Raw genomic sequence first — 25690 nt, 5'->3', positions numbered from 1 at the left:
AAATATATTTTGCATCTCATAAATGTTTTTTCGTCGTTGGTTATAGGTTAGGAATTAGAACGAGTTTTGCGGAACCATTTTTCTAGGAGAGCGATGCGTCCGATAGCTTCGAACGAAATGAGGGTCTCCTTTCAAAAAGTATTTGAGGTGGAATTTTTTACCGTAGCAGCCTATCATATTGTAATCATCGCTTTATGAGCCCCTAGCCTATATCCAATTAATAATTCAAGATCGTGTCCGATCTTGAATTATTAATTGTGACAAATCGTGTCCGAAGAGATCCGAATTGAATAGAAAGTCTATTGAACTGTTTTCCTACAAAGTACATGTAAATGCTCACATTGGCAACGACCCGTCCGGTCTTGTCGATCTACATGAACTTTCGACTCGGTTTAACGAAGCAATACAATGCTTGTATCAGACACTGTTGTGAATCGCCTGACCGATTCACACATAATGCCACCTAGAAACAAGCTATATTCTTTTGCAGCGCTGTGGAGCTGCGCTATTTCATGTACGTTCATGCATAAGAAAATGATATCTTATGTTAATCGTAAAAGAAAACAAAATTGAAACATAAAAATCCAAGCCAAGTTCACCTTGAACTTCATGAATTCCATGGATTTCGTGATAAGTAATAAGCGTTGATCATATTGAACATATTGTGCGTGTCACTTATAAACAGAACATAAAGTCAAATAACGTCAACCAATCACGATTTTCATATCGAAATAAAACATTGTCTTTCCGTAAACAAAACAAAAAGCGATAAATACGTTAAAAGAAATATTCGTAGAGATACAGAGAAAGGATGTGATAATTACTATCATGAATATTATCATTATTATTATTATTATTATTATTATTATTATTATTATTATATCCTTCCACTGTATCAGCGAGACCTGACGTACTTTACGCTTTAACAATCTATCTGACGCACGAGATAGAACCCAGATCGTCGTCTCAAATAAACAGTTAACCTTACTCCTCTCGTCGTTGAAGAAATTGTTGTTCTCTTAGTCTTTCCATCATCAGAGTTTATTCAAAATGTTAATCATTTTGTATTGCCATTGGAATTTTGTAAATGTGGAATCAATCTATGACGATGCGAAGGGGAACATTTTTCAGAAAATAGGCTTTATTTTCATAACGATTCAGTCAAAAATATTGCGGGTTCTTTGTTTACGAGTAATACACGTCCGACTACACGCACTACTAGTCTTAACTAATTTCAAAAAAGGAATAATTTCATTTCGTCGGTTCATTTGTGTTCAATGATAAATTTAAGTTTGCTTTTAGAATAAACGTATGTATTATCAACTTTGGGTTTCGTTTAGTCATCGACTTTGAAAAACATTGACAATATATTAGTGATTGATTTTACTATTCCCGAGTGTGTCATATTCTAGACGTTTGCGTGAATCTATAAGTTATGAGAAAATATCCAAAATCACTTCACGGTCATGCCCTTAAGAACAATTTCACTAACCCATACGTCGGGGACTTATATTTGTTGTTTCGAAAACAACGAATTCCTAGAATTGAACGCGTTCGACCAGGAATAGTTTGGCTGGCCTAAACTTGCCCGAAATAAATTACTAGTAAAGTATAAAAACGGCCACCACCGCTAAACCAGTCACATTAGGCGTCAATAGCGCTCAATAACTGGTCGAGTTTCAGGAGCGAAGCGAGAATTCACAAAATACCCTGCAAGATGGATATGGACTACGGAGACGTTTTCGAGCCACTTATCGATGAGTATGGACTCGACGAAAAGTACAAACAGCAACTGAATCAGGTCGTGGAAAAATTCGTCGGCAAACATTCCGATAGAAATACACGTCTTTCAAAAGAGGAAATGTCAGAAGTGATCGAAAACAAGAAATATCTCGAGGTAATTATTACTCCAGTTGATCGTGATAGCACTTTAGAAATGTTTTTTTTTTTAAATACCTATATCAAGTAGTTTATTTAAAAAGAATTTGTACTTAATACGATAAATGATCAGTTATACATTACACAAAAAACAATATAAGCTCATCAAACTGTCCACTTTATAAAAGTATTTTTCGCTAGTAACGTTGCTGAGTGAAATATATCTGCTACATTTCAACGTTTTTACTTTTATACTTGCAGGATTTATTTGAAACGTATGATCGCGATGGCGATGGTTTGTCACTAGAGGAATACATGGAAGACTGGTTCACGTAAGTTAAACTGTTTATAAAAAATGACGATTTTACCATGAGTAAATTGTTGATGAATCAATTACATCTAATGAAGCAGCATGCTTAATTTCTTACTCGATATAAACAAAATATTGCAAATGCAAGAAAACTTTATTTCACTTCATATTGTCACCTGTTTTAGGTCCCGGGGTAGGAAGTGTGGTGGTTTAGCTTTGACAACTGTTAATCGATATAGAAAAACATATCATTAATTACAACTACAATCATTATCATCGTTATAAGGTTTCCTGCAAGAACTACATTGAGCAAGTTCTATTCTTTCGTTTGATGACGTGACCCAAAGCCTAACTAGCTTGCGTAAATAAAGTTTTTGCGCGAGTGTTGAATTGTTTGCATGTGGGATGATGTTTTCATATGATAAATTTCAATTTCAGTAAGAGGGTCGTGGAATATTGGAAACAGTGCTTCGCTGAGTATGATTACGACGAAAGTGGTACGCTGGACGGCGAGGAGGAAATAGAGAATTTTATAGCATCCTTGGGTTTTACCGGAAGGCGAGGGCGCGATATGAAAAAAAAGTTAGATGAAGACAATGACGGCAGTCTATCGATGAAAGAATTTGAAGATTACGCCAAAGAGAAACTTCGCAAGCAACTTTCGGAAAAATGTAACATTTTCTACTCGATGTTGGAAGATGATATGTTAACGAAAGAAGCAGATTTAGGAAAGCAATAATTAACCTGTATTGTAGTTGATGTTGGTGGTAACGACCGCGATAAAATAAACAACAATTAATAACATTTTTGGAATTCATATTGAATAAATAAACGTTACACGTTATCGTAGAACCAAAATCATTGAAACTATTTTGATTTTTAAGCATTTGAATATTTTCTGGCAGTTGCGGATAGCTACTGAGGTCTTGCAGTTATGTGCTTTTTCGACTGGACTTTTAAAAGGCTGCACGAAAAAAACCACGCTTTCGTATCTTGAAGTCACCACAAAATGTTGAAGACGCTTATCTTAAAGTCGATTAGATCTGACTTAAGTGGAGTCTACTGTACCATCAAACTCAGAGAACTTATGGCGGGCGGGAGAGCGGAAATCCGATGCCTCCGAAATACGTATCCACACGTAGCTTTCACGTCTGCTCCCTTTTAGTATTTAAAGGTCAAAATCGTGGTCGTGGCAGATCTGTTATATTGTAATCATCATTTTATGAGCTCCTATCCTCTGGTTGATCATGCTCGAGACGAACTAACATAATCCTTTCGCGGACCACTCATGCGCAATCTATAGATTGACCGGATAGGTCAGTTTTTGATTGTTCTGGTACAAAACAGTTCATGGCGCGTACGACAAACGGTCACGTTAAGACGCGTTGACGGCTCGGTGGACTCAGTTCTATACACGAGAATTTAATGATGAAACAGTGGTTAGAATAAATGTATGTTTTTTCCTAGGCGAGACAAGTCAATATACACGACGAGAAGTGATTCCTAATACAGACCGCATCAGTCCGGTCCATGGCTCAGCTTCAAGGGAAATGAAATAGATTCGAAACTTTGAACAAGAAATTATAGTATGATGATAATCGTATCGGATTCATCACAGTTCACGTCTGCCAATGACAACTCAGATCGTTAAAACAACTAGCCATCATTTCGATAAAGTGAATATTCAGTTATTTATAAGTTGTTGTTTTTTAAATTAATCTATAAGTTTAGATTTTTTAAGTAAATTTCGTTGTCGTGTTCCCTTGAGGCCAAATCCAAAAAGGGCTCTGAACTTTGTAGGTATTGGTCCATAGAATATTCATACCAAATTTGGAATTGATCTGATTAAAACTGCAGGACTAGTTGCAATTTGAAGATAAATTTGACAGAAGCGCGAACGAACGAACGAACGACTGGTCAAGGTCAACCGATGTGCTCTCAAGTCAAAATGAAATGGACATTAAACCATTTGTATCCAGATCTTCCAAAACCGAAACCGACAGAACAAAATAAATTCAGTCATATATATTTTCAGCTTTAAACACATATATTTTATATAGCAGATATCTGTCTCACGTTCTTTGCACAATAAATTATAGTCAGATAATAATCATTCATCACAGAATCGTAAATCATTTAGTTAAGGAGGTTACACAACCACATCGGGGAAATTAGTGAGAGGGAAACTAACAGCCAGTAACTAAACACTTGGAGAGATCTGGAGACGATCGTGAGCGTCCAGGACCCAGTTCCTTAAATTGTAGTTACAATTGAACTTAAGGGGTCGAAACATTTGAAATTAGACGGAATCTAGTTATTTGCAGATACAGTCCTTATCATTTTGGCTTTTAGGTGAATCATACAGATTTTTCAGAAAAAAACCTTCAAGTTCCCAGATTCTCAACTCGTGTGGAAATATTTACAGCAGTCGACGAAGTCAATGGATTATAAGACACAGGCTTAACGCTCATTTTGAATGAATCGTACACAGGATGAGCCATCTCGGACCCCTGCAGTACGCATACAAGCGAAACAATTGACGACTTTAAAAAAATCGAAAACATGCAGATTTCGACTAATATCGTTAAACATGATACTAAATAAAACTCGCAAATTTAATTAATTAACAACAAATGATAAATTCATATTTTTCAAATATAAACAGCCTTCTAAATGACTATACCTGAGCCCGCATGCCTTATATGACCATTCATAAAATACTGACTAGGGACGTGAAATTGCTAACTTTAATCCCTCATCCTCTATTTACGCATTTTTTGTGGACCTTACAAAAAATTACCATTGATTCGGGTTTCGTTAACATTGATTCTATATGATTTCTCATTGAATCAATGTTAACAGATCCAGAATCAATGGTCACAGATCCAGAACATTGAAATATCTCCTAAAGGCAACAGTTGAGTATCCTATATTGCAAGATATCTCGAAAGCAATCGTTGCAGAACCAGTACTTTAAAATAGAATAGACATCGCAAAACCATTGATTTCGGTACGGCCAACATTGATTCTATAAGATATCTCATTGATTCAATGGTGACAGATCCGAAATCAATGGTTGCAGATCCAGAACAATTGAGATAACATTAACGCAACATTTGAGGATCCAGAACGACAAGATATCACAAAAGCAATGGTGGAAAAACCAGAACTTTGAGATTTACTAGAATGCACTAGCACTCGGATTTCACATTCCCTGACTTGACGAAATGATTCCTAATGGTCATAAACATTATCCCAAGCCTACCCCCCCCCCCACTCGTAATGCCAATCCAAGTAATAGACACTTTAACCCCCCTTCCCCAATCACCTGTCACTCGTAAATATTTTATGAATGGTCTACTTATATCTGGGAGGCGTATCACAAATTTTCATAAACAAAACATGATTTATAAATTACACACAGCTCGACAACGGAGCAGAATTCTGTTCTTTTTAGTGTTTTTTTAAGAGTGTCTTTTACAAACGAACATCTTCCGATAAACTGTCACATCTACCGAAGTCGTCTCTATTTTATGAGCCTACATATTTCCAATCCGATTTACGCAAGTGTTAGTCTGAGCATTCAGGTCAATTGTCAACATAGTAATCATCATCTCAACTAGGACGACTTAAGCATGACTTTGTGTCTTTAATTCGAACCGCCATCTGGTGGCTACAATCGATCCTGATGCCAGATCCACTTTTTGCACGTGTGATCGAACGAATGGTTGATCCATTGTTGCTGTAACAGTTTGTACCGATCGTCGCTAAGATACAGCGGCTTACCGCGCCTACAACGCAAAAAAATAGAGAAATCATCGCGATAGTAATTGACAGCGAAATTATCATGAATTTTAGACAATAAGTAACGTAGCAATGTAACCAGCTAAACAGAGTTTTCATGATGCCGAGATGACTCCTAAATACCATAATTTGGATATTCTTGGAGCCACCCACTTGGGAAATATGTCTTGAAGGTAATGATTTGTACATTCTAAGAGCCACTCACTAGAGAATGGGATGACTCCTAATATTGTGATATGGATATTCTTGGAGCCACCCACTAAACAAAGAGATATCTCCAATCGGAATGCCACCGATGTTTACAGTATTTGAACCACCCACTAGAGCTAGGGATATCTTAAAATACCAAAAATTTGATATTCTCAGAGAAAGGGACGGCCTTCGATTAAATCAGCTCACTTTAAATCTTTATCCTCTTCTCCGTATTCATCGAGATAAACCGATCCCCACAAGGTCGCGCGGTCTCCGCGAATCAGAACAACCACCGACGAGTTGACGACGAGATATAATCCCGTTCCGGCTCCGCAATTTATCGAATGCTAAAACGACGCGAAAAGATAAATTATTTACTCGATATTTCTGAAATTCATTGATAGCTACGGAAATTCCATCCTCCCTCTGCAGGGACTCGAACCTGATGGCATCGCTACACTCAGCCACGGCACGAACCCCTGCATCAGTAGACCGGGTGCGCAGGTACATGCGCAGCTTTCCAAACGAAAACTGGCGGCACCAATCAGATTGCTCGCTGTATAATCGTTGAGGCAAATTTCAAGGAAGAACTATAAATGGGAAAACCCGGGCTAAAATAAAACGGGATTTCTGATTGGCTAAAAATCACATCATCTGAACTGCGCATGTATCTGCGCGCACGGTCAATTATGGCAGGGTTTCGTGCCGTGGCAATCTCGATGCCATCAGGTTCGAATCCCTGCCGGGGGAGGATGAGGAAATTCTTGTTGCCAAGATCCGGCATTAGAGCGAGTCGTATCGATTTCAATCTCACCTGAACGCATTCGTACATTCCCTGCGATTTACAGCACGACTCCTTGAAACACAGCAGCTGACCGCAGACGAGACACAGCGCCGGTTCTTTCGGCTGTTGGAGACAGGTCGAACACGTTTTACGTCTGTAGTACTGGAATATCGCGTCGTACTCGTTCGGCAGCGCGTACAACCTCGGCGGGTAAAACACCGGATTCACCAGTAACAAATTCTACCGAAAACAGAAACGACGAAAACACGTGAACATGACATCATCTCGGTAGTTGACGAGAGAAATCCCACAATTACGAAGCCAACATTGAAAAATTCAGAAAGATTGTATTTGAGGGTTGACGTTTCGGCCAGATTTTCCAGGTCAGAGGCCAACCTGAATCGGACTGCTACTTACCCTTGCCACCATTTCATTCTTAGCGACAAAGTTTGTAAATTCGATGCACCAGGTGCGAATCAGCGAGCGGGGTTTATCGGTAAACCACGTGATGGCCGCGGCGCTCTGAAATTGGCGCGGATCGCTGCCAGGCGTCGTCGTGCCCAAACCCAGATAGTTACACAACAATGCAAATTCACAATCCGAATTCTGAACAAAAAAATGTTTTTGCAAAATGATTCTTCATGCGTTGAAATGTACGCCGATAATTGTAATTTCGAAGCAAGGCAACAATAACAGGTATGATTTTAAATATAGCCGCAAGGCAGCGATAACATATTTTTTATGATTTCGAATAAAGCCACAAGTGCGATAATCATTGAAATAATTTCATCATTTCAAATATATCCACACGGCAACGATAAAAATTCACAGATTTGTACAATTTCCAATATAGCCACAAGGCAGCTAGGTTTGTAATAGCGAACCTGTATGTCGGGAAGGGCCTCGTCGTAAACGTGGTGCATCAATAAACTAGCAATCCGTACGAACGGCAAACAATAATCCTGAACCGAGGACTCGACGCTGTGAGGAGACCACACTGTCTGACATATCTGAAATAAGAAATTATCTCACGTACGTGTTCGAGAAATCTGAGGTACGGCACAATCCGCCGCTTAATTTCGACGATTCGTTCGGCGAGCGGTGAAATTCACTTACCGCTGGCGTATCTTGATTCATTTCTACATCGGAATAAAGTTGACTTAGAACGAATTGTCCGATAACCAGATTCAACAATCCCTCAAGAGTCTGCGTCGACACCTGCGCAAAACAAAGTAAGTCTTTTAATAAGAAATCCTTTTGGAGCGTATATTTACATCCATGTCATTTAACCAATCATCCAAGCATTTTGGGTGTAATAATCTGTTCTTCCAATATTCATAAGTTTGCCAGATATCCGCTAGATGTCGCTGCTCTTCATTCATAAAACATGGGGCAGTTCTGGGGAAGTGGAATGTTTACAAGCTCTGGGGAAGTGGAATGTTTACGAGTTCTGGGGAAGGCGGAATGTTTACGAGTTTTAAGGTAGTGGAATGTTTACGAGTTCTGGGGAAGTGGAATGTTTTCAAGCTCTGGGGAAGTGGAATGTTTACGAGTTCTGGGGAAGTGGAATGTTTTCAAGTTCTGGGGAAGTGGAATGTTTACGAGTTCTGGGGAAGGCGGAATGTTTACGAGTTCTGGGGAAGGCGGAATGTTTACAAGCTCTGGGGAAGGCAGAATGTTTACAAGCTCTGGGGAAGTGGAATGTTTACGAGTTCTAGGGAAAGCGGAATGTTTACAAGCTCTGGGGAAGTGGAATGTTTACGAGTTCTGGGGAAAGCGGAATGTTTACAAGCTCTGGGGAAGTGGAATGTTTACGAGCTCAGGGGAAGTGGAATGTTTACGAGTTCTGGGGAAGTGAAATGTATTGTTTTACGACAGACCTGTTGCACTTTGCGTCTCCAGGCGTCGCGCTCTTCCTCGGTGAATTTACAACTCATCACAGCTAATGCTTTAACGTATAACACATTATAAAGAACCTTCACGATACACTGGAAATATTCTACAAAATATAAAACCGTTCGATTTCAAGCTGCTTCTATCAGGCTTACTGATCATGCTATTCCGGTAGAGAGAATATTCTGGTTGAAACGAACACGTCGGAAGAGAATTCCCGAATTCCGGAATCAGTGGAGACCAATCTCTACTGGCCGCTTCAGGTTTACAAATTATGCTTTACAGGAAGGGATCGGGCGTATTCTGATCGTAACAATGGCGCCACTAGATAATTCTGGAATCGAGTAAAACCTAATGTCTATTTCAACCTGACTTGAGAGCATTCCTGGTGGCCTAGCTCGCTCGTTTTTGATAGTACATACCTGATGAAAGTCGTATTAGGACCAGAATGCATTGGCAGTCGACCTAAATCATCATTTTTTAATCCATTTAAAACTGTATTGAAGGATATCCAAATCATCTTCATTGAGAAGGGTTCATGAGAGAAAAGAGACTCCATGATTTGAAAGTTTAACAATATGTCTCCATGCCTACCAACTGAAGTTTGATACGTAGGCATGGAAACATATTGTTAAACTTTCAAATCATGGAGTCACTTCTCTTCATTTAACCCCTTTCAGTGAAGACTTTTTGGATATCCTTCAATACAGTTTCAAATGGATTATAAAATGATGTTTAAGTTCGACTGCCTGTCCTTTCTGGTCCTATTAAGACCTTTATCAGGTATGTACTACCAAAAATGAGCGAGCTAGGCCACCAGGAATGCTCTCAAGTCAGGTTGAAATAGACATTAGACACAAACCTTTTTCAACAAGTGGTGGAAGGGCTAGGTGTAATTGAACCAGTAAAGCCGTCACATCTTTCAACAGTAACGGCACCTCTTTTTGATAAACTTGTACGCTGAAAAAAAATACCACGAAACGTTCAACATGCTTATGTCTGATGGAATATTTATAAAACTAAAGCCGGGCGTAGGTCGGCCTTGCGACGGCTTGCGACTCACTGCGACGCGATTCACTGCGACCGCCAGCGACGATCGCGTCGCAACGACCAACCGACCTACCTTGCAACTGCCAGCGACGCCAGTCGCAATGAGTCGCACATGTTCTACTTTCTGCGACGCGACGCGACCATCGCAACCGATCTACGCGCTCTTGCAACTGGCAGCAACTAGTCGCACACAGTCGCTGACAATCACGTCGCAACCGACTTACGCCCCGACTTGACGATCGCGTCGCGTCGCAAGGTCGACCTACGCCCGGCTTAAGACACTGATGTTTAAAAGTTTTCGATGAGGTTTACCTTGAAGTTTGTTCCTCTACGTGACAACAAACACCAGTGATTTGAGCCCACAGATCGCTGTGAGGTTTAGTGGTCAGTATTTTACTGTGCATACTCAAAACCTGTATCAGCGGCACTGAAATGAATCAATGAATTGTGATGTCATAGGGGGATTTATGGAGGAAGATATCTTGTCTAATAGGGTCTTAGATATCTTGTCTAATAGGGTCTTTAGATCAAATTACTAGTAATGATTACTAGAAATGATGATGTAACATTTGATGATGTCATAGGGGGATTTATGGAAACAGACATGTTTCTGGAAGCGTCTAAAGAACAATGTTGATGATGTCATAGGGTGATTAAGGCTCGAGGCAGCCATGATGTAATACATACCTAGAGCTGATCGATGCGTCTGCTCTTGTTGTAAACCGAGTCGACCTCCGCAGTTTAACAGTTCTAACTCAAGGTTACTACGAGCGACCGAATGAACGAACAACTGAACGCCTTCCGGAAGATTCGTCGTGCTGTAGTTCTTATACTTTTGATAGGTGGCGTTGTTTATGTCTTCCATAGCTTTACCCATCGCAGCCGTTAAACTGTTGTGACCCTGAAATTCAGCATTTCAACAAATCAACATCAAAGGGGGATTTATGGAGGCAGACATCTTTTCTAGAAGTATCTACAAATCAAATCAATAGTAGACAATTTGATGATGTCATAGGGGGATTTATGGAGGCAGACATCTTTTCTTATAAAAGTGTCTGTAGAAAAATCAATAGTAGACAAGTTGATGATGTCATAGGGGGATTTATGGAAGCAGACATGTTGTATTTACCGGTGTGAAAGGTCGTTTATCCAATAATTGCGCTAGTTCGCGGACGAGAGCCGTCGAGTCGGTTGGAATCTGTTTCGACATCGCGCAGTGTCTCGTATCCGGGGCGACCGGTATGATAGTGTTGGCTAGTTTACGGCACACCGGGCAGCGATATTCACCTTTATCGACGGCTAACATTTGATTCATGTGCAGCAAATGTTCATCCGACTAAAAAACAACATCGTCGAACAGTTACATGCGCATGTAGAGACATATTACATGTACATGTCAATTTAAGCAGACGCAAAGTATTAAGAAATTCGAGTATGCTAAAAATGGACCCGATTCGCATAATATATGCAATATTGAATAAATTATACAAATTAGGTGCTAATTTTGCTAAGATTTATGCGAAAATTCAAAATAGGTCAATTTGCCGCACACAACAGGGGCTGCAGTTTCTGAAAAGTTTGTTAAAGATAACTGGCGGATAAATACCATAGTAACAATGGACTTTCAATTGTCTCTTTGTCAACTATCTATTGGTTAAACTGAAGCGACCAGCATCAGACACTTACCACTAACGATTGCATATAGCTGCGATAACAGTCTAAATGTATATAATGTCCGCAGGTTTGAACGCTCACTCCGCCCTCCCAGCCCATATTCACCGATAACAACGCGAAGCGCTCCTCGAAATACGACTTCAACATCTTACGCCAGTTGTCGTTAATCGCGCGACAGGTGGCGCTGTAAAACGACGTCGTCATCTTGTCGTTGACGGGAAGCACTTGAGCGTCGGGCGTCTGTCGTCTGTGTCCCAAAACTATTCAAATATACAAAAACGTAATTTGATGATGTCATAGGGAGATTTATGGAGGTAGACATCTTTTTTGGAAAGATCAAATCACCACTAGACAATTTGATGATGTCATAGGGTGATTCACAGAAGCAGACATTTTTTCTTGAACTGTCTATAGATTAAATCACTAGTACAAAATGTGATGTCATAGGGGGATTTATGGAGGCAGACATCTTTTCTAAAAGTGTCTATATAGATCAAATCACTAGTAGACAATTTGAAGATGTCATAGGGTGATTTATGGAGGCAGGCATCTTTTCTATAAGTGTCTATATAGATCAAATCACTAGTAGACAATTTTATGATGTCATAGGGGGATTTAAGAGAGGAGCCATGATTAGATAACTGACCGCTAGTTGACTGCGCGAGAGTAACAAGTCCTAGAGGGCGCTCTTCCGTACTCGGTGTCGTCTGGCTACAGATGACGCAATCGTACGTATTCTCAAAACGAGCCAGGGATGAGTCCGGTTCCAGTTGTGAGTCCGCATCCATCGCATCCATGTCACCGCTGACGCCATCTATAAATAACAAGTGTAACGAATAACGACTCAAGAATTGAACGATGCTGACCGCCCGTCTGTCACGTCTGTTACCTGGTCCTTCTGTTTCCATGGCAGCGGCCAAGAATGCTTTCTGTTTCGACGCCATTTCAGCCATTAATTTACGTTGTCTTTCCCGCGCTTTACGACGTCTGAAAAAATGAATCGCTTTCAGGCTTAAGGGAGATTTTTCACCGGCGCGGTTTCATTTTTCAAGGTTTTATATCTGGCAAAAACTTCAAAGAACCATGAAACCCGCTTTACCTTTCCTCTTGATCCTCCATCTTCGGGGACTCACCGCCGGTCGGCATCAAACTCTTACAAATCGCGTCGACCTGTTCAGCCAACCGGTTGTCCGTCTGCACGATCGAATCCAACAGATTCCCGATGAAGAATTCACCGTCACCGACGCGAGACGACGACGGCAGACGGCCGCGGTCGACCGCGTACGCGCTGCCACGGTCCGAAAGTTTCGCGTGCAGCTTCACGAGCAGCGATAGAATACTCTCGTCGATTCGAACTTGACGATTGTTGAAACTACGCGCGAGCAGACGACGCATCGCCGCGCGCGACGGTTCGAAATCCGTCTGCTCATCGTCGGCGTTGTCGATGACTTGTTGTATGATTGATAGGGCGTTGTAATCGGAAAGGGGAGTCGGTATTCCAACGAATAACGCGGTCGAGTGAGGCCCGTCTTGAGGAAGAGTCGGAAGAACTATCGCGCCCGTTGCTCCCATCGCGGCGGTGACCGCTGTCGAAGTCGAGGCAGACGCCGAATCTGAAATTTTATTATTAACGTGAATTAGAACAACGATCAAGCAAAATTTTCTACATTTCGAATGAATCTAAATTCCTCAAGAAGCATTACGACCAAGTTCCTAAAGTTGTTGGTAAATATTTGGGTAAAAACATTAGAAATGTCGAACTACTACGTGTAGTTTTAAAACCGAAGTCCATCCCTCCCTATCTCCCTCTCCCTCTTCGTTTCCCTCTCTCCCTCTACCTTCTCTCTCTCCCTCTCCCTCCCTCCCTCCCTCCCTCTCCCTCTCCCTCTCCCTCTCCCTCTCCCTCTCTCTTCCCTCTCTCCCTCTTCATTTCCCTCTCTCCCTCTACCTTCTCTCTCTACCTTCCCTCCCTCTCCCTCTCCCTCTCTCCCTCCCTCCCTCCCTCTCCCTCCCTCTACCTTCTCTCTCCCTCTCCCTCTCCCTCTCTCTTCCCTCTCTCCCTCTCTCTGTCTCTCTCTCTCCATCTCCATCTCCATCTCTCCCTCTCTCCCTCTCTCCCTCTCTCTCTCTCTCTGTCCCTGCAAATCCCACTCTCTTCCTCTCCCCTACACAAAAGATATTATATGATCAATATTTCAACCAACCTGTTTGAGTGAATTCATTCTGCGTAGATGGCGCCTGCTGTAAATCCGTCTGCTGTTGTGAATCCGTCAGCCCTGTTTTCATCACCAGCGTCGACACGCTCTCGATCGTGTGTCCGATATTACGAATAATCGAATCGCTCGGGAACCAATCGCTCAAAACTCTATCTTTTACGTCCGTTGATAACGACGACGGCGTAGTAGTTCCGTCATTCGCGGTAGGGGGCGCGTTCTTCACCGCTATTTCCAGCAAATAAATCGCCAAATACAGAACACCCTCTGGTATATGCGATTGAGTCAATGCCTACAAAAACAACATCAACAAACTTACAGCAATGAACATCGAGGAGATCTATATTTTGAGGTTATCAGAATTTTGTCGAGGGTATCTGATTTTCGTCGGTATCTATGTTTTGAGGATATCAAGATATCTCAATTTCGAGGATACAATCAGGGTGGCCATTTTCGTTTGCCGTTTTGATTTCCCCCTGATTATTCCCCGACATGTCAGTTTTTCCTGATCCGCTAAGAATCCGATCAATTAACACAGTCAAATACGTAACACATCGACGTTTACTGTTTGATTATTTTCAATCGAGCAATCTAAACTAATTTCCGCGACTATTCTCTGAATTTTCCCTGATTTCGCCAGGTAGACGGCGCCACCCTCCTCTGTTTTACCTTGTAGAGAATTGTGAATAAGACGCTGTGAAGGTTTCTACTGTTGAGAATGTTGTTCAATCCGGCGAGAGCCGCTGGGGGTTTCCTCGGCAGACGGAACGGCGGCCACGGACTTCCTTTACCGCTGTATTTACCAGACTGACGCATTCTATCGAAAATAAAATGATTACGAAATAGTTAAAAGTTAAAAACCAGGGTTTGATATGGGGTTTCGGATGATGCTACTGCTTCAATAGAGGATTCTACTTATGGCAAGTGAGGATCTACCAGGTGTCGCTAGTGTGCAGTAGGACATCAACTACTGCGGCAATAGAGGATTCCACTTGTGGCAAGTGAGGATCCACCAGGTGTCGCTTGCGTGCAGTAGGACATCAACTACTGCGGCAATAGAGGATTCCACTTGTGGCAAGTGAGGATCCACCAGGTGTCGCTAGCGTGCAGTAGGACATCAACTACTGCGGCAATAGAGGATTCCACTTGTGGCAAGTGAGGATCCACCAGGTGTCGCTAGCGCGCAGTAGGATATCAACTACTGCGGCAATAGAAGATTCCACTTGAGGTAAGTGAGGATCCACCAGGTGTCGCCAGTGTGCCGGATTCTTACGCCGTAGTATATCGATCCATGGCGCTCTGAAAGTCCCTGCGATGAACGGCTCTCAAAGAAACATACATCGGGTCGAAATCTTCATTCCAAACTAATTCTACAAATAACAACGGGCGTAAACTTTTCAAATAAACAGCAGTTAATCAGTTAAAAATGTTTCTCGTTGAAAATTTCAAAGGAAAATCGATAATACATGTAATGTATTTCATGAGCAGACGTAGATTGGTTATTTACCTTTAGGCACATACATGCCCTGTTGCATAGTACCACCACCAGCCTCGAAATTAGGAGCCTTATAGTCACCAATCTGTAACGGCAAATACAATAATTCGATATCCACATCGCCAAAGAAATAGTTGATGTTTGTGACACTAGGTGGCTCTTTGTGACTAGTTGATTAGAAGGACACTTGGTGACTAGTTAATAGTTTTTTACGCATATAAGTGTGAGCCCAGTTTATTGAGGTTTAAAGGCTTTTATTGCTGTTTATGTAATTAATTGTAAATACTGTTTTTCCTCCATATACCATGGAAATGGTTGGATTGTAATAAATATTCGTAGATGTATTTGTATGAGGATGTTGAATTAGTTGATTCGAATGACAATAGATGGCTGTGCGTAACTAGTAGTTGAAAAGAGCAACACTAGGTGTCACCGATAGACGTACCTGTCTGAGAATGGGTTCAAACTGTTTCGTTTGTCCGCTCAAGCCGCATTTCTCTGGCATCAGATCCATCAATTGTGAATGCGTGCGATCACTAACGCATAACAGAGTAACCATTTCGATACGTGTTAATTCTTCTTCCCCAATACCTGTTTACAATTAACACAGCAAACATATATGAAACAGAAGAACCTTACGAATTACAGTCCCAGTTCCACAGTTGTGTGTACTACAGGACCACATTTCCCAGTTGTCAATTAGGAACCCAGTTCCGCAGTTGTGGGTTCTACACACAATTTCACAGTTATAAATTTGGAATCAAAGTTTAAACAGTTGTAAATAATAAACCCAGTTCCACAGTTGTTGAAAATTTCATCCCACAGTTGTAGGTTCTGGGCCCAGTTCCACAGTTGTGGGTTCTAGACCCAGTTCCACAGTTGTGGGTTCTGGGCCCAGTTCCACAGTTGTGGGTTTTAGACCCAGTTCCACAGTTGTGGGTTCTAGACCCAGTTCCACAGTTGTGGGTTCTAGACCTAGTTCCACAGTTGTGGGTTCTTGGCCCAGTTCCACAGTTGTGGGTTCTAGACCTAGTTCCACAGTTGTGGGTTCTTGGCCCAGTTCCACAGTTGTGGGTTCTTGGCCCAGTTCCACAATTGTGGGTTCTAGACCCAGTTCCACAGTTGTGGGTTTTAGACCCAGATCCACAGTTGTGGGTTCTAGACCTAGTTCCACAGTTGTGGGTTCTTGGCCCAGTTCCACAGTTGTGGGTTCTAGACCTAGTTCCACAGTTGTGGGTTCTTGGCCCAGTTCCACAGTTGTGGGTTCTTGGCCCAGTTCCACAATTGTGGGTTCTAGACCTAGTTCCAGTTTTTAAGAGACGTACCCCAATGATTACGGAAACCGAGCAGTGTGGCGAGGAATGTCAGACAGCCTTCCAACAATGCATCCTCGTGCTGTAACCGTGGCGACAACGTGGGAATCGGACTCAACGTTACCCAATCAAATACGTGGAATCTTTCAAATATTGATTTCAAAACGAACTCGGGATCTAAATACGCAGCGCAAACCTATAAATAAAAACACACCTGTAATACACCAGCAGCAGATGATAAAGTGATGTCATAGGGGGATTATATGAAGGCTGACATCTTTTCTTAGAAATAAATCAAATCAATAGTAAGTAATTAGACTTTGATGATATCATAGGTGGATTTATGGAGGCAGATACCTTTTCCAGAAGGGTCTATATCACCCGTAAGTGATTTGATGATGTCATAGGTGGATTTATGGAGGCAGACACCTTTTCTAGAAGGGTCTATATCACCAGTAGGTATTTGGATGATGACACAGGGGGAGTTTTGTGAAAGCCATATTTCCTGGATGTGTCTATAAATCAAATCACCAGTAATTAGACTTTGATGATGTCATAGGTGGATTTGTGGAGGCAGACATCATTTCTACAAGTGTCTATAGATCGAATCACAAGTGAACAATTTGATGATGTCATAGGGGGATCGTACCTGTAAGAGGAAGATGTCGGCGTCTACGAGACTGTTACAGAAATGACACTGTATGTAGGTCATCGCTTGTCCTTTGATTTGTAACCCGTTTCGCACCCATAGACCGCAGAATATCTCGTAAAACGCCACCTGTAGGCAGGAAAAAGAAACACGTGAAAAAGAATTTAAATTTCTTTAAATTTCATAGTCAGCTTTTAAAAACGAAGCGAATCAAAAGTTTGTTTTCGTTCGCTACCTGTATTTGTAAAGGATGAATGAGTAGTTGTTTCAATTGGTCACTAGATGGCAGCACGTCCGATAACGGGATGTCGAGCACGCAGACGGCCTGACTGAGAAACGCCGCCAGATAACGATGCAGCGGTAAATGAAACGATATCTGACGACTATTCGGCTGAAAATACGGAGAGAAAATGAAACGTCGAGAATATACGCAATATCCGTGGTTCAGCTACAGATGTAAAGATCTTGAGTAAATGAAAGTTGCCAAACATCCCAGATTGATTGTAACTGGGCCCAGTTTCACAAAAAATTGGAAGCCTCGGTTAAGTTCGAACTGTTGTCGTCATTGAAAACACGAAGTAACCAATGGCAATTACACCAAAAATTTGAGTTCCCTTTTTTGTGAAACTGGGCCCTGGTCCCGGATTTTTCCATGTGATTACACAAAATTCCCTCAGAGAAATTTCTTAACTTAATATTTTACGATTTATTCATTTTTCATTAAATCACGTATTGATAATAAAGAAACAGTTCGTCAATAGCATTATTCTATTTCCCTAGGCCTGGTATGTTAACTCAATTGAAAATGAATTGAATTAGCTTGAAACCCGGGTTGAAATCAATACCAGTCTATAAAACCGGGCCCTGAGTTTTCCAGGTTTTTGGTAAAAATTGTCAAATTCCCGGAGAGTTCTCCCCAATTTTTTTCAAGATTTTTCTGAATCCCGTAGTTTTCGAGGTCAGTGGCGCCACCCTGCAGTGATATGAAACGTACCACCGTATTCGAATTGACGTCTATAACGTTGAACCAATGCTGCAGAGCGGAGACTATCATCTTTATTATACGTTTACAGCGCTCTTCGTCGCCCTAGAAATAAAAAAACGATCTTCCGATTTTCCAGTTTTTTTTAAATTTTCCAGATTTCTCTAATTCTCGAGCAGACGGACCTTGTTTTTGAGATGTACGAGTAGAGACCACATCGGCGACGCACATATTTCTAACTCAGCCGAGAACGCAGCATAATACGTGTCCGGTTCATATTCTACGTGTTGAGACAACTCGCGTACGTTCAAATTCATTCCTACAATTCAATGATACAATTCATTTTGATGATGTCATAGGGGGATTTATAGAGGCAGACATGTTTTTTAGAAGGGTCTACACTCTAGTTGACAATGTGATGATGTCATAGGGTGATTAAGGAGGCAGACATGTTTTTTAGAAGGGTCTAGAGATCAAATCACTAATAGACAATTTGATGATGTCATAGGGGGATTTATGGAGGCAGACATCTTTTCTAGAAGTGTCAAGTATCAAATCACTAGTAGACAATTTGATGATGTCATAGGGGGATTTATGGAGGCAGACATCTTTTCTAGAAGTGTCAAGTATCAAATCACTAGTAGACAATTTGATGATGTCATAGGGGAATTTGTGGAGGCAGACATCTTTTCTAGAAGTGTCTATAGGTCAAATCACTTAGTAGACAATTTGATGATGTCATAGGGGGATTTATGGAGGCAGACATCGTTTCTAGAAGTGTCAAATATCACACTACAGTGTAGTAAATAATTAAATGATGTCATAGCGTGATATATGGAGGCAGACATCTTTTCTAGAAGTGTCAAGTATCATATCACGCTAGTAGATAATTGCATGATGTCATAGGGGGATATGCGGCCGGAATACGTACCTTGAAAATAAGAAATCAGTTCGAGCCACATGGGCATCATTTTCAGATCGTCGAATATTTGATTAGCTATAGACGAGTGTGATAGTAGATTAATCAGATCACTAACTACCGGCCAATAACAGTGATCCCTCAGTATATCCTTACTACAATCAACTACCATGTGTAAATTACATTCTGCAACTAGAAAACATTTCAATATCAGATTATGATGTCATAGGGGGGACTTACGCAGCCGGACAATTTTCTGTAAAGTATCTAAAGTCTGAATGAGACTAAAATGATTACATCATAGAGGGATTTATGGAGTATGCCATCTTTATTGTAGTGAAGTATCTGTAACCGAGGTTTCCCTAATGATGATGTCATAGGGGGATTTATGAAGGCAGACATCTTTTCTACAAGTGTCTATAGATCAAATCACTAGTAGACAATTTGATGATGTCATAGGAGGATTTATGGAGGCAGACATCTTTTCTAGAAGTGTCTATAGATCAAATCACTAGTAGGTAATTTGATGATGTCATAGGGGGATTTATGGAGGCAGACATCTTTTCTTATCTAGAAGTTTCTATAAATCGGAATCAAAATTCATTCGATGTTATCGCGTTAGTATTGCATCGTCAGTGATAATGATGTCATAGGGGGATCATGCATCAGTGATAATGATGTCATAGGGGGATTGACGTACCTTGTAACGTACTCTCGGTGAGTATATTTTTCAGCATGTGATTTAAACTAGCGATCATCACGTGTATGAGCTGATATTGTTCGGCGATCTTCGACGCGATCGATTCGTTGCTGAACAGCTGAACGCTGATGTGTACGACCCGGTTTGAGATCGTCTGCCGGTCGATGGAATTCACCAGCGCTATCGATATACGACTGTAGTGTTGAACAAACGTACGCGTGAACGCTTCCTATAGAAAATAATCATCACGAATCTTAGACACAAATCTGGAGCCAACCACTAGAGAAAGGGATGACTCCAAATACAATTCCTGGAGCCACCCACTAGAGAGGGGTGACTACGAATACCATGATTAAGATATTCCTGGAGCCACCCACTAGAGAAAGGGATGACTACGAATACCATGATTAAGATATTCCTGGAGCCACCCACCGGAGAAATGGATAACTCCGAATACCATGATCAAGATATTCCTGGAGCCACCCACCGGAGAAATGGATAACTCCGAATACCATGATCAAGATATTCCTGGAGCCACCAACTAGAGAGAGGGGTGACTCCGAATACCATGATCAAGATATTCCTGGAGCCACCCACCGGAGATAGGCATGATTCCGAATAACATAATCTGGATAAAAAAATCTTTAAAATTTCAACCTTTCTAATTTTCTAAACATTTTCTTTTAACAATACACTTAATACTACAAGATCCAGTACCACAGTTCAGAGTTGAATTTGACTCCGTGGTTAAAACTTTGAAAATGAACTGATTTAAACTCAGAATTAACTGGGCCCAGGTTATTACCACTGTTACAAAACGTTTGGCCTCACCTCCAGTCAGAGGGATATCTCAGAAACGTGCACACCTGGATCAACCCGGTGTTGCTTACCTTGTAGGCGTCGTCTGGTAAGATACTCAACAGTAGAGTGACGATCTTCTGAGGAAATTCGAATTTTACCATCCAGAAGACGAGCTCTTCTAACAAGTTCGTGTGGACAAGTTTACTCTGCTGTCGCGCCAGTTCTAAAAACAACGACCCGATCAAAAAATAAACAATCAACTACAACTTTGATTATTATTAAATCTTAGACCGGAATCTTTAACCGGGAAATATCTACCGGGTAATTCTTCGGGCATCGGAGGAAACCTCAACGATTCGATCGCCGTCTCGTAATTTATCTGTAATTCTTCGTCGAAATCAACGTCTGCCGTTGACGAACTAGGTGATGCATTGTGGGTAGACGTCTGCCCTCGACGACCTACTCATACAACACAGACGCATTCATAATAAAGTTTTCACAATTTCTCAAAAATAAACCCCCACAATAAATCCCCCTATGACATCATCAAATTACCTAAAAGTGATTAATATTTCCTTTTTCAGTGATTCGATCAATAGGGGGATTTATGGAGGCAGACATTTTTTATAGAAGTGATTTATAGATCAATAGTTGACGAGTTGATGATGTCATAGGGGGATTTATGAAGGCAGACATCTTGGCTATGACTCACTTTCGTTGAAATTTTTGTAAACTTGCGTGTTGGTCATGGCTGATGTGAAAACATGTCGCATAGCGGCGCCCATATCACTGAGAGTGTGTAGAAACGTCAGATACTGATCAGCATCTTCCATAGCAACCAGGAACGTATCCAACATCTCTGTAATCAAAAACATTATCATCAACAATCAGTTAGACCGGTCTTATCGTAACTCTCAACTGTGGACCTGCACCAAAATTAGCTTAGCCCGGACTTTTCTTTACTCTTAACTGTGGATCTGGACCGAAATTAGCTTAGCCCGGACTTATCTTTACTCTTAACAATGGAACTGGACTGAAATTAGCTTAGCCCGGTCTTATCTTTACTCTTAATAGTGGAACTGGACTGAAATTAGCTTAGCCCGGACTTATCTTTACTCTTAACAGTGGAACTGGACTAAAATTAGCTTAGCCCGGACTTATCTTTACTCTTAACAGTGGAACTGGACTGAAATTAGCTTAGCCCGGTCTAATGTTTACTCTCAACAGTGAAACTGGGTTTTTCTTGTGAACACTCTATCAAATTAAGCTTAGCTTGGTCTAAACTTAAGTCTCAACAGAATAACTAGACCAAAAATAGCTAAACCAGGGCTTAAATTTAGAGCCAGGTCTTATCCACAGTCGTAACTGCCGGCCTAGTTTTAGTGTTACTCATGAATATTTCAGAATAACGGAGGGAACTTACCGGGTTTCGAATTTCCGCGTAGATGCTGGATGAATCGCCATAGCAACCGCGGCATCATTTCTTCCGCGATGACGAGCAAGTCCGGAGGAACGGAATGCTGCTGACTAGTCCGGTTCGGACCGTGGCGAGGACAAAATCTGAATGAAAAATTTGGCAATTGAGTTTAGCGATTATCCTGCAAAACTGGGAACACGGTCGGCTGAAGTAAGAACTACATCTACCCCCAGTCCAGGGCCCAGTTCCATAGTCATGGCTTAGACTTAAGACCAACTTTGTTCTATAGCCAATCTAACAACTTAAGACCAGTCTTAAGATAAAAGACCACTTTTGGACTTAAGTCACGACTGTGCAACTGGCCCCAGAGTTGGGTTGTTTTAAATCAGAAGACTAGTCTGTAGTTGAAGAACATTCTTCACACAAGATTTTACTTTAATTAGCATTTAAAATCAAGACAAAGCCTATAGATTATTTAACCCTTTCAGTGCTGACTACCCTATAGTGCTGGAAAAAATGTGAAAATTTGGGAAAATTCTGCCCTAGTGTGTTGAATAACGGGAATACCACTATAGTGCGTCTACACCGCAGTGCAGTGTATCGTTAGTTACTAGTATTTCACTATGTTTGACAGGTGCTGCCATCTTTATATAGAGATAACAACTAAAAACTAATTAAATCAATACACCGCAGTGTACTAGCAAAATCCATCACCGATTCATACACCGCACTGCGGTGTGATGCACTGAAAGGGTTAAACAACCGAAATGCTTAAAATCATTAACACTCACCCGTCTGGGTTCATGACGCTGACATCGCCGCAGTCGCAAGCGCCCCCTGCCTGACTGCGGAACATGTTGAAATCGTGACCCTGATGATCGCTGGCCTGGAAACACTCGGCGCACAGCGACATACACGGCGAGATGCCGCACGTTCGACAGCGATACGCGACGAAATTAGCCGTCCAAACGAGACCGCACGTTACAGCGTTATCGTACATACGCACTAAATCATAAACAGATAAAACGTAAAACATAAACGGAAACAGTTTAGATTTTACGAGCGATCGAAAGCAATCCCGACTAATTTCCTCAACTATTTCTAAGAAAATACCCTGACTATTTATTCCCTAACATGCGCGTTACTTTTCCTGACTTGATCTGGTAAGAATCCAATCAATTAACACACGTCAAATATATAGATAGAAACAATACTATTTACAGATAGAAACAGTTTGACTCTACGCATATTCTAAATCTAAACAAATCTAAACTAATTTTCCCCACTAAAGTAGCTTTTTTACAACTTTTCCTGGCTTCCAGTAAGTGGCGCCACCCGTAGAAAACCATAAATTAGATGATTTATATTTCAAACTATGGAATCAAATAGGCCTAGCAGGACGCTACGAGACTTTCGTCTGTGGAAGGGAATCTATTTTCTCTATCCTTCTAAGGAGGGTTGGGTAAGTTTTAATTTAAACCCACTCAAAAACCAGACCCATGCCCATGCCTTGTAGTAGAGGTGCAATAAAAATTTTTGGACATGAATTGTGTCAGCGACTTGACTGAGACTCACCAGTTTTAGCAAAATCGTCGAACGTGGCGCCCCCTGCAATCAACCAACGACACCAGTCGATACGCTCGTAATCGAAGGGTTCTCTAGGGTCGAGCAGGTGATCCAGTAAATCGTGAAGCTGTTGACAGTTGTTTTTTCCGACGATTCTCAAACATTGAGCTTTCATGTAAACGGCCAGCGGTCGCTTGCCTCGCTTCATTAGCGCATTAGCGGCATGGTCGTGCTGCCCGCCAGCCATCATTAATTACTGAAAATTAATCAGGCTGATTAACTCGATAATTACGGCCTGGTTAATTGCACATTTGTCGTTTATCTTTTTATTTACGCAATTTCTTAACTGCCGGAAGTCAAAATTTCGGCTCCACAAATCTATATTTCTAACGCGAAGTGTAGATTTATCTGAAACGAGTACAGATGGCAGCACGACACGGTGGCCAGTCAGAGCTCAAGTCCGTTAAAGGACGCACGCAATCTTAATTCCATCATTCTACAATTTTAGTAAATCATTTTGCAAAGTCTTTCCTTGCGAAAATGATAATTGGATGTTTTCAAGTGTTATTTCAAGTTTCTATATAGGTTATATTGTAGGGCCTGAGTATGAATTGTCCTCGTTGACACTATCCTACAATCTAAACTAAAACAGGGTGCGATTTCAATGTTCCTCCACTGATATTCCAATGACTGACCAGATGATTTTCATTACCACCAGAAAAATCTTTATAACTAGCAAGTCACATCTACATACTAATGCTACTATTTGTTTGTTCATCTCAGTGTCTTATGTGTGCATTTTGTTTGTTCCGTCCATGGTAGTCTCATTAGTACCTAGCCGTCGTTCCACAAACAAAAAACCGTTTAAGAGAACCGGTAACAAGGACAGGTATTCAGACTCTAACGTCCATGATAAACTCATAAATCCATTTAACAGCGGTTTTTCAGAGATGTTGATATCATTCGCACGGCCGAATCAAAATTGGAATACGAAAGGGACCTGACACAAAAGGTTTTACTATGTATAAAAATACAGACTGAAACATCCATGCTGGGCTAACCAGGATACGTACAAGAGAGCTATCTTTACTTTATGCAGCGAGAGATACAAAAACAAAGAAACTCCATCGACAATCTCCTTGCCTTCTGCTGAGGCCCAATTAAGCATTCAAAACGCTAAGAAAGCCTGGGTAGACAAATTCGAAACGTCTGCATGCAAACCCAGATGAAATTTGGTCAACCTTCCGAACAATGACCAAACAACAGTCTAAGACGAAAGACCGCGTCATCAAAAATCTTAATAATTAACAACCAGGGCCCAAAAACATAGGGCTTACCGTACGTGTATATTAGAACGGGACTTAGTTTGTGTTACGAGCGTGAATAGACTCAATTGACCTGGCGTATAGTAAATTCCCTCAGTACCCACCCACGATCATTCGACTGTGACCATGTGAAATCTGAACACACAATCGCGTCAATGTATTACGACATACGGCGTGATGTGATTCATAATGTGATTCATATCTTCCACATTCAAATCTCTAATAATTTACCACCTAAATTGCGACCAACCTTGCAGAATGAAATCTTTCAGGGTCGGTTTTGGTTTTTTAATGAGAAATTTTGTAACTAGGAATACTTTCAATATAATGGAAACTAATATTCAAAACATGTTTTTTTTTTCTAATCAGATCTATTTGCCTTTATCCATCGCTTCTTCAACGGATTTCTTCCCAAGATTCTGATAAAATGGCCCCTGATGTAGACTTCAGGTGCTCATTTTTATGGGACTGTTTGAGTTTGATGACTCCTGACGTGAACAATCTACGCGCAGTGTCATTTGAACTTCTAGACATTCCCTGAGATGTTACTCTCTCATTCGACCATACCCTAAAGTCTAGCAATTGAAATTCGGATATTTGCCTAGATCTGTCCTCGTGGTGTGAGCTTCAAGTCCCTCTCAGGCATCGGTTTTAGTGGTGGTTATATTTGAGCAGCCATAATTAAGTTAATTTGATATCATGCACTTTCGATATTTTCCTTTTCG

The 25690-nt window shown here is 41.1% G+C and overlaps 2 protein-coding genes across 2 annotated transcripts; one reads left to right on the top strand and one right to left on the bottom strand.

Moving 5' to 3' along the window:
- The first annotated feature begins 1640 nt into the window (after positions 1–1640).
- Positions 1641–3035, top strand: LOC141912266 (uncharacterized). The gene is made up of 3 exons (XM_074803492.1): positions 1641–1897; positions 2140–2210; positions 2627–3035. The coding sequence occupies exons 1-3, from the start codon at positions 1718–1720 to the stop codon at positions 2925–2927; spliced, it is 552 nt and encodes a 183-aa protein (XP_074659593.1). The 5' UTR covers positions 1641–1717; the 3' UTR covers positions 2928–3035.
- Positions 3036–4226: 1191 nt separating this feature from the next.
- Positions 4227–23978, bottom strand: LOC141911836 (E3 ubiquitin-protein ligase UBR3-like). Its single transcript, XM_074802901.1, has 33 exons — positions 23650–23978; positions 22866–23079; positions 22081–22217; positions 21370–21516; positions 20976–21116; positions 20747–20880; positions 19857–20085; positions 19169–19348; positions 18423–18556; positions 18250–18342; positions 17491–17646; positions 17256–17384; positions 16619–16802; positions 15739–15884; positions 15306–15378; positions 15072–15168; positions 14468–14615; positions 13790–14090; positions 12685–13198; positions 12475–12572; positions 12232–12399; positions 11598–11845; positions 11041–11247; positions 10599–10812; positions 10224–10338; positions 9724–9821; positions 8849–8967; positions 8085–8186; positions 7853–7978; positions 7386–7574; positions 6999–7208; positions 6392–6531; positions 4227–5979 (listed from the first exon to the last, which is right to left on the bottom strand). Exons 1-33 carry the CDS (start codon positions 23888–23890, stop codon positions 5862–5864), a joined length of 5550 nt encoding a protein of 1849 aa, XP_074659002.1. The 5' UTR covers positions 23891–23978; the 3' UTR covers positions 4227–5861.
- Positions 23979–25690: the final 1712 nt, after the last annotated feature.

The sequence above is a fragment of the Tubulanus polymorphus genome, chromosome 10, assembly GCF_964204645.1.
Source record: "Tubulanus polymorphus chromosome 10, tnTubPoly1.2, whole genome shotgun sequence".
NCBI lineage: Eukaryota > Metazoa > Nemertea > Palaeonemertea > Tubulaniformes > Tubulanidae > Tubulanus > Tubulanus polymorphus.
Note: the sequence above shows the minus strand (reverse complement) of the source record. Positions and strands in the feature narration are given on the sequence as shown.

Bases quoted from the DNA above. Each gene is read 5' to 3' on its own strand.
- LOC141912266 (XM_074803492.1), top strand. From the start codon at position 1,718: ATGGATATGGACTACGGAGACGTTTTCGAGCCACTTATCGATGAGTAT. The intron at 1,898-2,139 runs GTAATTATTACT...TTATACTTGCAG, and splicing joins AAAACAAGAAATATCTCGAG to GATTTATTTGAAACGTATGA. The intron at 2,211-2,626 runs GTAAGTTAAACT...TTTCAATTTCAG, and splicing joins TACATGGAAGACTGGTTCAC to TAAGAGGGTCGTGGAATATT.
- LOC141911836 (XM_074802901.1), bottom strand. From the start codon at position 23,890: ATGATGGCTGGCGGGCAGCACGACCATGCCGCTAATGCGCTAATGAAG. The intron at 10,339-10,598 runs GTATGTATTACA...GATTCATTTCAG, and splicing joins GACGCATCGATCAGCTCTAG to TGCCGCTGATACAGGTTTTG. The intron at 7,575-7,852 runs GTTCGCTATTAC...TTTTTTGTTCAG, and splicing joins AGGCCCTTCCCGACATACAG to AATTCGGATTGTGAATTTGC.